The 18,072-nt window shown below is 30.0% G+C and overlaps 3 protein-coding genes across 4 annotated transcripts in view; 1 reads left to right on the top strand and 2 right to left on the bottom strand.

The window, feature by feature from the left end:
* LOC111426018 (acyl-CoA-binding protein-like) overlaps positions 1-18,072 on the bottom strand; it is a 76,450-nt gene that overhangs the window by 51,691 nt on the left and 6,687 nt on the right. The gene's annotated exons all lie outside the window — the stretch shown is intronic.
* Positions 898-6,548, bottom strand: LOC111426005 (very long chain fatty acid elongase AAEL008004-like). The gene is made up of 6 exons (XM_023060335.2): positions 6,452-6,548; positions 2,417-2,571; positions 2,170-2,357; positions 2,031-2,111; positions 1,661-1,960; positions 898-1,603 (listed from the first exon to the last, which is right to left on the bottom strand). Exons 2-6 carry the CDS (start codon positions 2,517-2,519, stop codon positions 1,340-1,342), a joined length of 936 nt encoding a protein of 311 aa, XP_022916103.1. The 5' UTR covers positions 2,520-2,571; positions 6,452-6,548; the 3' UTR covers positions 898-1,339.
* LOC111426031 (very long chain fatty acid elongase AAEL008004) lies at positions 5,834-16,264 on the top strand. Of its 2 annotated transcripts, none has more exons than XM_023060373.2 (7): positions 5,834-6,109; positions 13,160-13,223; positions 13,334-13,524; positions 14,061-14,141; positions 14,512-14,674; positions 15,613-15,749; positions 15,809-16,264. In XM_023060373.2, the coding sequence occupies exons 1-7, from the start codon at positions 6,023-6,025 to the stop codon at positions 15,974-15,976; spliced, it is 891 nt and encodes a 296-aa protein (XP_022916141.1). In that variant the 5' UTR covers positions 5,834-6,022; the 3' UTR covers positions 15,977-16,264. The 2 variants fall into 2 exon arrangements, with proteins under 2 accessions (XP_022916141.1, XP_022916140.1); XM_023060372.2 differs by lacking the exon at positions 5,834-6,109 and adding an exon at positions 11,362-11,604.

Genomic DNA, 18,072 nt, shown 5'->3' with positions numbered 1-18,072 from the left:
GGGCTACTCTAGATTAAGTGTCCATTAGATCATTATCGCTGTTTTATACAAAGAGATTATATGCTTCAAAACTAACTCCTCTCTTCCCTCTTTCCTACCTATAAACTTAGTTGCTAAGATCTTTTTGCCTCATCTGCTGTCTTTTGTCCAGTCTTTGATTGTCTGTGGGGTTGGAATTTTTGTCTTTTATAGAGATTTATGAAAGAATTATTTAGGTACGTGCTTTTGTACGTTTTATGTTGTTCTTAGAGAATGTTCTTTTACGAACAACGTCAATTTATGGAAGCTTTTACCCTTTAAATATACGTTGTTCTAACAGTACACTCCTCTTCCGATTACAGTTCTTGACATAAAAGTCTCGTAATCTAACCTGAGCAGTTTTGGAGCAATATATTATTTAGTTGGGTTATAGAGCAACAAGCTGATATCTATGTAAATGCAGTTTTATGTATCGCTTCATTTTAATTAATTTATTATTGTTACACGCGTTTGCAATCATTTTGGTTGGGTTCAAGGTATCGATGTTGACAAGTCAACATATTAATGCTCGTGCCTCCCATCAACATTAAAATTAACTCATATTGTTAGTTAATTGTGCTCAGGTAAACAAATGGCTTGTAATTCATTATTGAATTATAGCTTTAGAAGTTTAGAAGTTTAGAAGTTTATGAAGAAATAGTTATTTAATGGTTTGTTAATACATACATTCATTAATACATTCGTGAATAGTTATTTAGAATTCTAGGTATTAAAATTACAATTAGTATACAATTACTATATGATTAATGAATTTTAGGCAACTTCTTTTACACTTGCTTAATAAAGCAAAATTACACAAAAAGTTATAAAATTAAATGTAGTCGTTAGAAAAGTTTATATAATTTTATTACGGTAATTTTTAAAACTTTAGTTGGTTCACACCTGAAAGTACACAATTTAAGTGATTAAAAATAATTACAATCTGTTGCATATACTACAATTTTTATTATTGAGATAATTGACTTTAATTTTACATAATACGATCCTACTAACAAATATTCTACCTTAACAATTGAGCTCTAAATTGCGTGTTTGTTACGGCTTAATTCTAACACAGTAAACTGTATCAAAATTTCAAATTGACCATGTTTTTATTCAAATTCTATTACTTTTTATTTAATACACACAGCCATTTAAAAACTATGCGTTCTAAAAGGTATATAACAACGGAACTTTAATGTTAATATTATATAATATTAACATATTTATTTCTCATCACACTTTCGCATATACTAATACTTAAATTATCATTAATTAAATCATATTTTTGTTATAAAATAATAGGAACATTTTCTATCCACTACAAAGATTTCTTAGCAATGTCTCCGTTGAGTACGTCGTTTGCTTTGTTAGTTTCTTTGTAACCTTTAGCGTGTTCTATTTTGGCTACACCATTAACTGCTGTAAGCTTCTTCTTAGCCGAGTAAGCTTTGTTGTAGAAGTCAGAGAATAAGTAATAAAAGAAGAATGCGTTTGGCATGATCAGAATTGTTACCCATCTAGGATAACCACAATCATAGAAGAGAAGTTGCATGTGATGAACGAAAATTAAACCAAATTGAAGCTAGAAACACACATAAAAATAAATCCTTAATCATTTTGAATAAATTTCAATACATACCAATTGTATTGTTGTAATATATTTTTTCCACCATAAAAACTTCTGATATTTTGGTCCCATTGCGGATATTAAATAATACGTGTACATAACGATGTGTACCATAGAATTAACCATACCAATAAAAGTTCCATGACCGCCAGGATAATATTTAGTGGCACCCCAGCTAATCATTGGCATCACAGAATGATGATAAAGATGCAAAAACGTGATTTGATTGTTCTTTTTCCTGAGTGCGAAGAAAACTGTATCTAATAATTCAGTATATTTCGCTAGATAATATGCGTAACATCCTATCATCATCTGCAAAAAAATTTGAAGTAAAAGAAATTACTAAAAATGTTTTTAAGAATTAATGATTATTAATACGTACAAAAACAGCATGTTTGCTATAAGAATTATCAACTGGTTGGCATCTAAAGTTGGTTTGGGTGAAATATCCTCCTGTTACACCCTAAAATTTATATTAAACATATTTATTTATTATAAAAATATGTTACAAAATAACTTACTATAGCTACTATAATTATGCTAATTAAAACTTGAAGAAAATTATGAACGATTAGCACTGATTTCAATTCAAACGGTTTTCGATGTTTCATAAATCTCGGTATTACTCTTAAAATTACAAATAAATAGATCATGACAATTGGAAAAACGACGGGGTGTTTAACTAAATACCAATCATTTGTTCTTGGATCTAAAATAAATGTTACAGAATTAATTAATACAGAAAAAAATCGAATTAAAAACATTTACCTGCTAAATCATATATCAAATAATTATAAAGTTCATGACAATAGGTGGAAATATTTGCCGTTGCTTCCATCGTGTGTGTTAAATAATCAAAAACAATATCCATTGTTTGGTGTTATAATAATTTGGAGTTTGAAATCAGCCAAGAAAGGAATAGCCTAAAAATAAAAAAAAATATTTATTTATTAAAATTAAGATACTTTTATTGATTTTTAAGATTTATGAATATTTTGTTCAAAATAGTTACTAATTCTATAGGTACTATATATAATGATAGAAAATCGTCAGCTGTTAATTAAAAAAAACACTGCAGAATGACTACTTTTTACTAAAAAAAAATATAATGATTGCTGCCAAAAAAAGTATTTGGCAAAGGTTGAAATCAAGATTCAATAAACTACCATTGAACTGTAACATGTATTAAATGAAAACAAAATTGCATATAAAGCCTTATGACAAAATTAAACTAGACCCTTTGGCTAGAAAAATGTACGTTCATAGAAAATCGATGAGTTCAGAAATAGATTGCACCATAAGGAGTTATTGTGGGTTAATTCTAAACTTCAGTACAACTAATACATTGGATAAGATGGATATGGCGATGACAAGGTATCGACATTGTGGTGATCACAAATGAATGGATCGGAATATTTTAAGTCAGGCAGAAAAAGATATCGAATTAAGATAGGATGAAGAAGTGGCTGAGTCTGCCGTTAACATCATAATCTGACATTTAATCTTCGAATAACACGACATCTTTCTGTTGTCATTTTTTAACAATCTTTAACAAAAATAAAAATATTTATTTATACTTATTTTAATTTTAATTAATTTAGGTAATAAGCTAGAGAATACGCTGTGTGTATGTTTGGTTGCCTATCTCTTAAATCATGTCAAATGGTGATTCAACACTCAGCAAGCTTTCGTTAATAATACCATCTTCAAATGGAGCCTATAGTTTAAAAAGATGAAAAACAACGAAAAGAACAGTAAGGAAATCATGTAGAATATGATGTTTGAATATATTGTATAGCATTTTATAGCAGCATATTGTTCTATGAAGATCATCATCATGTGATAAAAATATATTTGAAAGAAGTCAAAACGAAAGAAATTCAATGAATAATTAAAAACCAATAAATATTTTATATAAAATATCCAATCTACTTGAAATAATAAATGAACTGCCTAACGAAACTCGAGAAGAACTAAATATGATTCTTATTATTATAGCTATAAACTTAATCGGCTGTCATAAGTGATAGAGAATGGTTTCGTAATGAAACTTGTTCTTTGACATTATCCATCGCAGTTTGGATAAACAGTCTGATATATAAAATTTAATTACAAAATTCAGAACAAAATCAAAGCCACTCCTTCATAGCTGCTTATTTCTCTTATGATTCATCCCGATACAAACACCTCTTGGTTGTGTATTTCTTCATACAATTACATTTTTGATAACCATGTCTTTTAGGAAGAGGTAAACATAGCTTGAAAAGTAATTCCTTGGTTGGTACATCTGCTAATAAGATATCAATAATTTTTCTTTACATAATATGTAGCAAACTGATTTATAGGAAAACAGTTTCGCAAGCTATCCTGTTGTACTAGACAATGAAATTCTTAGTCATGCATTTTGTCATTTGAAGTATCTAATCTTCTGCACGCATTATTTAGCCTTCTGTCAACATTATCTAGTCTTCTGCCAGCAGTAGGTAATCTCTTGCAGGCGTTATTTTGTCTTTTGTCAGCATTATCTAGTTTTCTTTAAGCAGTAGGTAATTTTCTGCAAGCAGTAGATGATCTTCTGCAAATATGTAGCCGTCTATTAGCAATATGTAGTTTTCTGTAGGCAAACTCGAAGCTTCTGTAAACATTATCTAGTCATCTATTAAGATAAATAATTCATATAATTATTATTCATTTATTTCGCCTGTTGTTTTTAACCTCGACGAGATTCTTGTTTACGATACTTAATTTGTGTACTGGTTGATAAGCTATTACCATTCTCACTATTTTCCATTATTTACAAGGCTGTCATTTATACTTGAACTGTTGTTAAGTTCGTTTTCAAGAAACGTAGAGTAGTTATTAATGGCATATGGCAAAATGGAGGATGCTATAAATCTGTAGAGCTGTTTTCTTCGATGACGGATGTTAATGTAAAAGTTTACGGTTCTGGATAAAGCTATGAGAATGTACAAAAGACCCAACGTTATCGGTTGTAACGGCTGTTAGCTCTGTGAACTGGAGATATCATTTTTTGGCTTATTATTGTTTGGTGTTACGTGCTCTCAACTCTTGAGTATAGTGATGATAGTTTTAAAATAGCTAGACTCATTTTCATGCAACGATTGTTACCTTCATGGTAAGCTCTGTTTTTCATTGCTTGTATAAATCTCAAGACTCTGAGCAGAGCCTGCTCTTACTGGTTCCATCAAGGTTGTAACTACGTTGTGGATATATCAGTTACCACGTATCACTAACCCATATAAGTGACTATACCGAGATTTGCTATTCACAATTTTGATACCACAAAAAACAAAGTTCTGCTATAACAGAATGTAGAATACTAAGTAGGTGCTGCAAATGGAGTTAATATGTCAAGTAGTTGAGAAGCTATTTCTTTAGCTCGTTTGATATAATGAAGACATAGAATTGGTAAGATGAAAAAAATATTGTTTAAAGGACTTATAGTGAATTTAATCTCCAGGAATTCCTAGCTGGATTTTACATCCTGTGTAATTAACAAAAAAAGATAAAAAGCCTTGAATAAATATTGAGACCTTTGCTCACTTTATTTATAAGAATATTTTAATTGATAATAAAAAGTGTTGCAAAAAAACTATTCTTTCTAACAAACATTGTCGGAGAAATTAGAATTAATTAGTGTTTTTCATCAATAGTCAAAGTAATTTAAAAGTTTTTACGAAAAAAAATACTAGGAAGTAATAACGAGTTGTTTTTAATGTAATTTACGTAGGATCAATTTGGACGGCAATTAAAGGACACATTGAAAAGTAAATTATTCAGGAGATTTAATAACTTTTACTCACCAGTGAATTATTTTGAGTGAAATGATGATAGGAGGTAATATTATTGATAATAAATCAGAATGAATTTATTGATTTATGCAATTATCGTTGTCAGGAAGACAATTTCGAAACGAATAAAGATTAATTTTTGTCCCTACGAATTAAATACATATATCCGATAATTAACGAAAACACGCAAAGTAAAAATTATTTACATCCTTTAATAAAAAATTTGAGATTTTTAACAAATTAAAATTTTTAAAAAGTTCCTTTCACCATACGCATTACTCGTGTTTGTTGAAAATCTGTGAAGAGTGGGGTTCCAAACCAAAATGATCGAAAGGATCACAGATCAATCGGTAGGTGTAATTTGATCGGCGAGAAACAAACAAACAGTTTAGAAGTAAAGTGATTATCTCTCACATGGTATCTCTCTGAAATTATTTTTGCGTCACAGCGAATGCTTTAAAGTCATCTGTGGCTACTCGTGGTCCGTCAAAAGACGATACGTGTGTCAACCGTGAAGTACAGCCCAAGTTGCGTGTAAATTTTTTAAATAATAGTTTCCAAAATGTCTTTAGAAAAAATTTACAAATTTACCGGTTTAGATGAATTCGTTAATGTTACTGAAATTCAAGACAACTTTACTAGTACTACAGTAAGTACATTTTTTTATTACTATTAGCTTTATCAAATTTATTTTAATTTTTGATTTTTAAGACAATTTTTAGTTAATTTACTATAATAAAATATTCTTATAGAATTAGTTGTTAACTTTAATGCAGTTTCTTCAAAAAAGACATAATACAACATTTATAGGTAATAAATAAAAGCATAAACCATTTTATTGCCTATTACAACCATAACATTTCTAAGTACCAATAGGTTTATAACTAATGGTAACCATTTCATCTCAAAAACTTTGGTATCAGCATTAATTACTTCAATCTTTTAAAATGGAAAGAATGATAATAAAAACAAAAAAATATTTAAAACTTACATTAATTCAATTATCCAAAAAAGTACTGCTTTATATATTTTCACTTAAATTTATTTGGTGTTAAATGTCGCAACTTAACTAACTGAACATATCAATTCGACTGATATAATAAAAATGCGTGTTGCATTAACACTTTATAACAATGGAAAGAAAGTTACGAGCTAATTAAGAGATGTTCATAATGGGGAATTTTGGTAATTTCTCTAATAACCATGTATTCTGGAAATGAGTGAGGGATAAATACCGGTTTTCATTACACCTCAATGCGATTAATGTATTAAACTACATTTTAATGATTATTACATTATTCGTGGAATGTTTAGTTAAATAACTATAAAAGTGTTAATAATCAACTTAACATTTTCAATTGAAAGTTAAAAAAATCGTAAATGTTTCCATAAATGAGGAGGAAAAACACGTTGAATGTGTTTTTGAACGGTTAATTAAAAGATTTATATACATAGGAAATTAAAAATATTTCCAATCACTAAAATAGTTTACGACTTATTCATTACTTCTTGTATGATGAAAATGCCAGTAATTATTTTAGTAACGGTTATTCTATATCATTAAAAAATTAAATATTATTTGTTATATACATTGAATTATAAAATCAAATAAATCTTAATTATTACATAAAGAGAAAATATTCATTTTTATTAGATTTTTCTGTTTATGTGGTGTAATTATACGTTGTTCTTAACTGATGATGTTATAACTTCAAACAATTCTTCTTAATTGACACTGGTTTGGTGTAAAAATATTTCGACATAGTGTTACGTGTACGTTGCAGCAACTTGTGCATTTTCTGTATTGTTAATTATAAATTTCCAATAGACTGCTTACGATTTTTTTATTGGCTAGTTTATAATGGAAAATCATATAGTTTACTCTTTAACTTAAATTAGATTTTATAATTAAAACTTAATACAGTAATTCTATTAAAAACAAATGTAAAGTATTGTAATGTTTGGTTATCTTGGAAATAAAGCTAAAGGGTTTAACTATTTTGAATCAGGTATAAAAGAAAGTGTAACGAATATTTTTTCAAAAGTATGATTTTATTAGATAGACGGTAACTTATCATTTAAGAATGAAATACAACGTTATTCAAATAATTGCTATAGCTGGCCCCAAGTACCCAAGTACTATTTTAAATGATTTTGAGCCCCAAATCCAACAATTTTGCTTATTAACATAGCCTTCGATGTGTAAATGGGCTTCATCTGAAAAGATGATTTTTCGGTAAAAATGTTTATTTTTGAAAAAGCGATCTCCAGCCTAGTAAGCCTTCATATAGAGGTTTTTATGCAAAAGCTTACAATTTTTATGCTTTTACGCAAATTGATCCACAAACTGAGATAAAAGAGTTTCATTTTATCAAATTTCTTCCATCGCTCCAAATTAGCGTACGGAGAAATACAAAATCTCTCTTCACTTTATCCAAAATTCATTCACAAAGTTTCATGCTTCGTATACCAAAGGTTTCAAATGTTGCAAAGGATGAGTATGGATAAAGCATTTATTGAGAGTTCTACATACTCTGTATTGTGATACATCAAGTCTAGGAAAAATCCTTTTAGTGCTGATGTGAGACACATTGATGATCAAATAACTTTATGAGCATTGTTCCAGAATTTAACGACGTTTTTAGAAGCCTTTATACCACATTTAATAAAAAGATAAAATTAATGAGACAACGCAAGACGCATATCATGTTTCATGTCTAGTTTTTTTGCAACTGATGTTGAGAATCCCGACTCACAAAAATATCTCCATATTAAAGTTTTCTGAACAAAAAGTCACATCCAAGTTTGAGAAAGAAAAACATTACCATCTTAATTAAGATTGTGAATGAGCCGATATTACGTCTTGGTTAGAATTAGTTGGTGTTATACACTGGTGTTAATTAACATGGAATTGCCACGATGTTGAGCACCACGATAATCGAATCAACATGTAATTGTTTATTAAGTTAACAATTTTTTTTAGAGAGTGCTAACCTTAGACGCACAATTTTTTTTAATATATCTTTTATTAATTCACTTTATGTGAAAAATAAAAAATAATAATTTTTAACCTTACCATGAGGTTAAATTTTGTATTGTACGAAAAATAATAATGAAAAAAAATTTTAACCTTCCTATAAAAAGATTATGATTTCGTGAATCACCCAACTAGTTCTTCTGGTGGGCGACGCCCTTTAACAAACATCCAACCTTGCTAATAACCTTGCACCTTGCCCAATACAAATATTTTAATCGTTTATAAACACTTGAAAAAATTCTCAAGAAGTGAAAATACAAGTACATGTAGAAAAGTGAAAATAAGGTCTGCATGCTTTCGTACAACCTTGACTTGAATCTGGGCCGCGCCGTTACTATTCCTTCTTTTCTTAATATCGAACAGTGTTACTATTACTTACAATTACATAATCGGTCAGTCACGCCGATTTACCAGATCTACGTTGGTAGAGTCTGAGGAGAAAATAATGATTCAGTTCGGAACGAACTATCTAAATTTTGCAATGCGATTTTATAACACTTAATTACCCCCATTTTGCGTCTTGGCTTTACCGCAAAAGCTGTTAATACTGCTGGTTCTAACCGTTATTGTCAATTTTCCCGAAGTGAAATTCGAAAGGTTTGGTAATTTTTTGATTATTTAAAAATGGTTTCTCTCGTAAACGCCAGTCTTAGATTATGCATCGAAAGCTATTATGATTCAAATTAAGGTTGATTGTGTCACGAAATGTCACTTACAATAATCATATCATTTAAACTTTTTACTATAGTTCAAATATAAAGGTCGAATTACACAAAATTTAAATTTTAACATATGGTACAAATAATTAATTTAAGTTAACACACAATTCTTCTCGCCACGATTGTTAGAATAAACCAGCTCGAGCAAATCATTGTTATTCAGTGACCTCATTCGTTCTGGAGAAGATTTTGATGGCGCAACTTAATAGTTATCTGCCGGTGTTTGTATAATAATAAGCCTAGGGAAATAAATTTTGCGCAAATAAAGATTAAAAAAGAAAATAAAGATGGTCTCTAATTCGATGAAGGTCATAAAGACAAGACGATTTTGCAACGATTAAAAGTAGGTTATCTGCTGGTGTTTAAATCGAGGGAGAGCCGAATTCATTTTGAAAATTATCCGCCAAAGGTGGGCAACTTTTACCATTTTTGCAATTGCGTTATCGACGAACGAAGCGGTTAGTGTTGCAATTTCAGGTGTATCATTAATAGTCGAGTACGCATCGTCACCATTCCAACGAAACCATCCACAATATAAATAACAAACAAGAAAGTCAGGAAATGTGTAGAAACTTTAAAAATCAAAGTTCGAATAAAAAATTATGTGGCAATTATGCCAAGTAAATATTAACAAAAAACTACTTTTTGATTGTGCAATAATTTCAGCAGATTTCCAAATACATCAACTACTTCTTGTACTACAAATCGTAGCAGATGTGAAAGATCTAAACGTTAATTATCAAGATTGCCCAAGCATCTTATAGCAAGATACAATTTCATACGCAATCGGTAAAAGTAGGTGGTATTGAAAGAGCGAGAAATTTATATTGTAAAATTGTATTATTCCAATTTAATTACTTATTTCGTTTACACACAATGGGAATATAAAATGGATTTCTTTTAATTATAAATACATTGCGTATAAAATAAGTCATAAAACAAATTGATACAAAACATAGATTAAATTAAAAAAAAATCGAAACTAAATACACTAAAACCTCGATTAATACGGAGGAGACAGTGTCTGTTATAGCCAAAAGTCCGTTGTATAAAAAATTGGGTTTGTTCTAGTTTTAGTTCAATGAAAAATATGCATCAAATTAACGTATTAGAACTAACAGAAGATCTAGAACTAGAAACGTTAGGGTTTAGCCGTCTTAAAAGATGTGTGGCTAAACCCGAACGTTTCTAGTTGTAGATCTAGTTTTAGTTTAATAAAGATATACAACAATTTAGCGCTGAATAACAATTAAAACTAGAACTAACACTAGACCTAGAACTAGAAAGTTTCTGTCTAAAGACGCACAGCTAAACCCGAATGTATCTAGTTCTAGGTCTAGTGTTAGTTCTAGTTTTAGTACAATGAAAAATATGCAACTAAAACTAGAACTAACACTGGATTGGAACTAACACTAGACTTAGAACTAGAATAATTCGGGTTTAGCCGAAATATTTTGTCTAACGAGGTCAGTTAATCGATGTTTTACTATAATAATAGTCATTTAAAATATTAACACTTTACGCACTAAAGTCACATTCCAGTTTTTCAAAATTTCTAATTTATTACATACAAGTTTTTAATGAGATATCAATTAACTGATAATTATTCCAGGGAATTTACCCATACAAACGTCAATTTAACACCTGCACTTTCTCACATCTAGTTTAACAACTTATATTATCTCACCTTTTTTTCAATTTTTTTACCTCGCAATTTAACTAATTATCTAAAAACATTAACAAGAAAACTATGAACATTTACGCAGAACGAAAGAAACAGTAAAGCAAATCTCTAAATTTTCTTTACGCACTGTTTACTGGCAGTTGAGTAACACCGTTGAAATAATAGAGAGGAGATAATTTGTCGAAAAAAAAAATTGCTGAAAAAATCCTCGTTTGGTCAAAAGTGAAACGGCAACTTACACACGGCCACTTAGAATTCCCCACCATCGTTGCTAAAGAATTTGAATTTTTGTTCTAATCTTGATCTACCGCAGGCGAAAGACACCATCGCAGAAATCAAAGCCCACTTCGCCACGAAAGACTTCTAGCAACCATAAATCCGTAAATGTTATTTTCATTTTTGAGTGTGACTCGAGTGGGGTTCATTTCAATCGAAAAATAAACAACGCAAAAATCACCACGCAGTTGAGCGAAGCATACCTTTGCTGGACGGTTGGACAAGATAGTAAAAGTGGTTTAGTTGTAGTTGGTTTGAGAGGACGAGTTTGTTAATTTGTGCAGAGAAGTGAACATCGTTGAAGATCATTTAGTTTTAGTTTAGATTTTGATTTCATTATGTCGATGTTAATGTGGTTGGGGTCTTTGGCACCGTATTTGCCACCAAGTGCACAACAAAACATTTCGTTTATACTTCAAAATAATACCGTAAGTTAAAAAAAGTATCTTAAATAACAAAAGCTTTTATTGTAAAACTATCTATTCATGTTATCTAATGATAGTCAATACACAAAACGTTTAGTTGCTTGGATGAACTACTTTAAATAGCATGTGATTATTAAAGGCATTATAAAGGTTTGCCTAGCTGAATTTTGTAATAAGGAAGAGAAAGTGAAATTAGTAGCAAAAGTTAACGTTATGACAAACTTCGACTTTTAAATAAAAATTATCTGGAACACATTCTTTTAATAAAAATAATAATTTATTTTATAATAATTATAAAACTTCACACATAACAAAGAATTTGAGATTAATCTCATTTTAATTTAAAATTTTATAAATTTAAACAATACAAAAATATAAATGAAAAAGTTATAGTCTTTAGTTAAATATTTTATTTAATATTTAATGATGATTAACATAAAGAATTATTAAATTTAAGAATAAATTGAAAATTAACACGTAAATTAAATTTTCAAATAGAAGATGCAAGTTATTCAATAAATTACCTAATATGCATTGAATTGCAGCGCATTAAAAACTGTTCGGCATCTCGCTCAACGCAAACAGCATAAGAAGTAGGTCAAATTGGTTATATAACAAGAGATTGGAACCAAAACACCAGGTCAGACTAGGTCTGAGTCTATCTATCTCTTTGGCAACACTCGAGAAACAGAATTTACAAAAGCATCGACAAATTCGTTGAGTTTCTTTTTTGACCCAACGTTTAAGTTTCTACCCCGTTTTAAGAAAAGAGTTTTTGAAACGGCCAAGATTCAAATAATATCTTCATTATTTTTTTTTCTTTTCGTTAGTTCCAGTCTCTCGATTTTGTCTTATTGCCGATTTGCGCAGGAAAACTTTCCTCTATGTTATTTAATCTAATTGTCCAACAAGTTAAGGTTGTCCTCAATCAACAAATGAAAGGAGCAGTAAAAAAATTATGAGCAACGAATTGTGTAATAACCAAAAAGTATAACATAACATCAATAAGTTTAGTGTAGCACCACAAAAAAAAATTAAGAAAGAAATTAGATTATTATTATTTATTTTAACGCACTTATTTTATATAAGCTGACAGGTAAGATTTCTCCTGAAATTAAGGACAACACAAAAGGTCAATTTGAAAACCATTACTCCGAGTAGGCACTAAAAAAATGATGACGTAATTAGTTTTTATCTTATGATTATTATTTCGTCAATTTTGGCAAATGTTCAAATTTTCTACTAATATTGTTCTTACAAAGTGGTAAGAAGAACCAGTTAGTTTTGAGTGAGTCTGAATCAAATTGCGTAAAAGGGGCAATTTTTAATTGTTGCCAACATTTATCTTCATGATTTCTATCATGTATTACTGGTGTCATAGGAAGACTTTATTCAGTGTATCACGACTCACGAATTACTGAATAAGTTGATCGATATTGGAAGCATTAATTTAGTATTGAAGTGTCTGTATGGCATTGAAAAAACTGAATCTAGTATATTAGTGTCTGTAATATTTGTAATACATAAAAGTAACGTAAACTTAATTCTTCTGTTTCAGGAAATGGCTGGACTTGTACGATTAGCTTTGGATCAATATGTAACAATTGTCGATAAAGTTAGCGGTATGTATCCTTATTAATCGTTATAAGCCCATTATGTTACTCTTTTAAATAAATATGGATTTTATCCTGAAAACTAAAACATAACAAAAATTATAATTTATTTTTTTTAGATCCTCGAACAACCGATTGGCCACTAATTGACACTCCGATTCCAACAATAATTATGGTACTAATTTATCTCTACATTGTCCTATTTCTTGGTCCACGCCTAATGATGAACCAAAAACCATTCAAGCTGAAAGAAGTGCTAATTTTGTATAATGGCGGCCAAGTATTATTTAGTTTGTATATGTTATATGAGGTATGTAAAACAGTGTTAACAATCACATTACTTACTATTCGTCATGAATGGTGAAACACCATGAATGAATATAGGAAGTTATCAACAACGTGCAGAACGCCAATTAAGTCTCGTTGGCAATGTAACCTGCTATAAGGCGAAATGGATGTTACGTAAATATCGTAATACTCTCACCGCTTCTCGTATAGCAGGTTACAATAATGGTGTACCTGCAGTGTTACGTCTCTTTAACATTGGCTACTTTCAAGTCAAGGACTCGGAGAATTTCTTGTCAGGGTCGATGTAAGGTTCAAGGACTTCGTGTCAGTTGGAGAAAGCTGCTTCTATAAACAGTCGGATTTTACATAACGCGATCTCGATGCCGTGCGCTTAGTTCCATTTTCACAAGGTCAATTTGTTGTATAACCGTAGTCGTTTGCAAGCTTTCCTTCCTATCTCTTGAACTTGATCGTATCGTTATATCATTAATTCATCAATGAATTTATAAAGATTAATAATAGAAATTAGATTTATGTTTATTCTTTTTATTTTTATAGCATCTTATGAGTGGATGGTTTCTTGATTATAGCTACAAATGTCAACCTGTTGACTATTCCAATAATCAAAAAGCTATGAGGGTATGTGAATAATTTTTACAACAAATTTTACATTAACTTATTAATTGATTTTTATTAAGCAATATTACAAGTTGGTTGGATCTTTGTGTGTATAGGCAATAAACATTTGTGTACCAGCGACTTTTTTATATTGTTCGCACTTAATGCTGCCTTTTTGCGTGAATTGCAATAGTCGGTGGCGCAACTTCTCACGACGGAGATAAACTTTTCGCTCGTCGTGAGGTGGTTTGCGAAACGATCCTTGCAAATACCACCTCTTCGATTAGACAAAGAGTGTGTGTTGTATGTATTTCTGGCAAACCCAGTTAGCCGCTACAGCGCTTCAGCTTTCACTTTCCTAGACTGGTTATTGCGATATCCGATTTTTCAGATGGCCAACTTGTGCTGGTGGTACTACATTTCCAAGCTTACTGAATTCGCCGACACCATTTTCTTCATCCTGCGGAAGAAGAACAGTCAGGTGACTCTTTTGCACCTTTACCATCACAGCTTGACACCGATTGAAACTTGGTTTCTGGTCAAATTCCTTGCGGGTAAGATGCGAATCCGTTCACTTTTAATCAACACTCGATTTCATTGGGGTTGGTTATGTAATAATAAAGGTTACGATTGCCTCAATTTACTAAAAATACAGGCTGTTTAAAAAAAAACAAAAATTCCCAATAGTAAATCTTTTCAGGTTGAAATAAATAAATATTCATGTTTTAACCATGATTTTTTAACCTTAAAAAAAGGTTATTGTTGAAATCAAGAAAATTAGCATCAAATTAGCATAAATATCTCTGACATTGACCTTTTCTAGTTCACAAATACTACATAAATTCGTATTATACGGATTCCGAACCTATTAACAAATTTATAATAATAACGATAGTTCGGATAGTTATTTCAGCATAGTCACGATATATTCTCATCTGCCAACCTTGGCTTACTCTTTAACATAAAAATCGGCTCAACTTTTTGTTTACTCTCCGTTCCTTACGAAATACTTGCTTCGCCAGATTTTGTATCCTTGAAAAAACAGCGCGTTAACGACCTCTTACGTTTCTTACAACAGTGTGATATCTTTAATGACACCTGCTGCAGTCGTGAACTGGAGATTTTTTAACCGACATTTCGTATTCGTCGCACGCAAATGTTTGACATTCGTTTCCATTGTGAAACTTAGTTTTATAAAGCAAAGAGATACGATCTGTATTTCAGTGGGACCAGGTTCTTAGAACATTTCTCATAAACTTCCATATAAAATCGTTTATTTCGAAATCAAATTACAAATTCTCGGCGAGTTATTTACAAAAAAAAAGCATTAGAAAAAAAAAGATTTGCAAGTCGAAAACATGCGCGACACTTATTGTTGACATTGTTGACATAAATGGTTACATTTTTAAGCAAATTAGCGCAGATGTTTTACTCGTAAATTAAAGGTAATCCAATTTTAGAATCCTTGAAAATAAGAGAATGCATTTTTTAGGTGGTCATGGCACATTTTCAAACTTGATCAACAACCTCATTCACGTCATTATGTACTTTTACTACATGGTTGCTGCAATGGGGCCGAAATATCAAAAATATATTTGGTGGAAGAAACATTTAACAACGATGCAGTTGGTAAGATTTTATTAATGCAAATAAATTAAACGTACTAAATTTTTATTATATTTTTTTAGGCTCAATTCTTCTTGGTATTTATCCATTCTGCGCAACTACTTTTCGTTGATTGTGGATATCCAAGATTTATGGGCGCCATACTTTTACTTCATTCCACGATATTCTTTGGATTATTCAGCCACTTCTATTATCAAACTTACTCTAAAGACCGCAAGAAGCAGGTTTAATATTACAATAACCACTATTTATTTATTTATCACTGTATTCCAAAAACGTCCGTATCATTATCCAAATATGTACATAACGTAAAATATAATCTCTCTTTTTAAATATTTGGATAAGTTTTACCTTAGTGGGTGTGCAATCATCCCGCTGCGTTTACAAGATTGTATATAACCTAGTCAATAGATTTGTGTAAATGTTGAGGTTATATTTTTTTATGTATTTTAATAAAAAAGCTCATTCATTATGGAAAATCCAGTTTCCTTCATAGGTGAATGGATGACATGAATGGATTTGGTGGTATAAAAGACATAGAATTGATTCGTAATTTCAAAGTTTACTTTAGCATTTTTATACCTAGCATTTATGAAAATATTAAGTTGTACAAATTTGATTATTGTATACTGTTTCTACTAATATTGCTCAATATTTTTCTATAATATTATATTTACGTATATTTATAATTTCTAATAAAAATAATTATAAAAAAACTGTTGTTGTTGTTTCAAATTTATTACTGATTTCTTCAACTTTGTGTTCTATCCTAACAATTAGGTACGATGAAAATATATACTTGGCCAGAAATGTATTCGTGATTTGAAAAATGCGATATAACGATGTAAGCTAGAATACAGAACTCAAAAACAGGTCATCTGATAAATTTTGAAATATATGATCGATCTAGTTCGAATCCCAATGGAGAACATAGATATAAGTTTGAAACGATTCAAAACGGTTACTGCTCTAATTTTATTTCCACAACCTTTACTTCACCAAAGATAAAAAAAATGTCATCTTGCCACCTAACAAATTTTTTTGCAGCCCCACAAACGCTGATGTTGATATACAGTTACTCACAAAAGTCTTCATACAATCCAAAAATTTAAATTTTGTTTTTACATACCACAAGTCGCCCAAAAACCTTAAAAAATAGAAACATAAAAGTAATAAAAGCTTATAAGTCGATATGTGGGCTTGTTTTGACAAACAGAAGCAATCGTGGGTGTTATTGGTAATAGATAAAAGTAATGATAAAGATGAATTAATTCAACGAATCGATGAAGTTGATGATTTTATAGAAATAGATACTAACTAGTGTTATATTCTGCTGCTATCTTAGCAGGCATGTAATTTTGACATGATCCTATGAATGAAGATTGATCCAACGTTTTGACATAGATCCAATAAAGATCGATTCATTTGTACTCAACATTTCTGCAGTATTTTTTTTTCTGTAATGTAAATTCGTAATGATTCTCATAAATGCTTCTAGTTCTACTTTCAACAACTCATTCCAATGTTTTTCTTTCATGATTTTTTTTCTTTATTGGTCTAAGACTCATCATAACTTCTTTTTATTTAAGACTCATCATAACTTCACCAATAAATAAATTGAAAACGTACCACTTCATCAATGTGGTTTAGAACATTCCTAAATTTTGCGGTTTGGTTGCATTTTTTAATATTGATTATCTCTGATCGTTGGTCAGTGTTACTTGGAGCAGTTCTTTTTCAAAATGTAAATTTATCTGGCAAAGCGAAATCTTCTTCATACACCTTATAATCCTTTTTTCTTTGTGCAAGAAAAATTTTTCTGTTTGAACTTGGCATCTTAGAATTTTTTTATATTTCCTATAATAACAAATCCTATTTAATAACAAGAAGCTTGCAAGCTTCAAATTATTTTTATTTGAAGCAAGAATCTATTTTTATTATATTTTGATATTCTATGAAACGTCAGAAAATAAATAGGAAAGCTTTTCACACCTTTTTGTTAACGGCTAAACGACACGTGTATTCAAATAACAAATCCGTTTTATCAGATATCGCTTATTGTTGTGTCAACATAAATTCATCAAGTCAAATCTCTAAATGAAAAAAGTTTGGGAAACACCGATTTATACTGTAGGTATTGCCATCTACTGACCATAGCAGTTACAAACGTGAACTCTATTTTTCTTGAAAACCTGTTTCTAACTAATAATATATGATTTATTGAAATATATAGGCCAATTAATAATGTTTACTTTTAGCCGATTAGAAAATATGACTTACATATACAATAAAATATTGTATTAAATCGAATGTTGGGATATTAATC

Source organism: Onthophagus taurus, chromosome 2 (genome assembly GCF_036711975.1).
Source record: "Onthophagus taurus isolate NC chromosome 2, IU_Otau_3.0, whole genome shotgun sequence".
Lineage (NCBI taxonomy): Eukaryota > Metazoa > Arthropoda > Insecta > Coleoptera > Scarabaeidae > Onthophagus > Onthophagus taurus.
The sequence above is the reverse complement of the archived record's forward strand: the minus strand, read 5'-3'. Positions and strand labels throughout refer to the sequence as shown.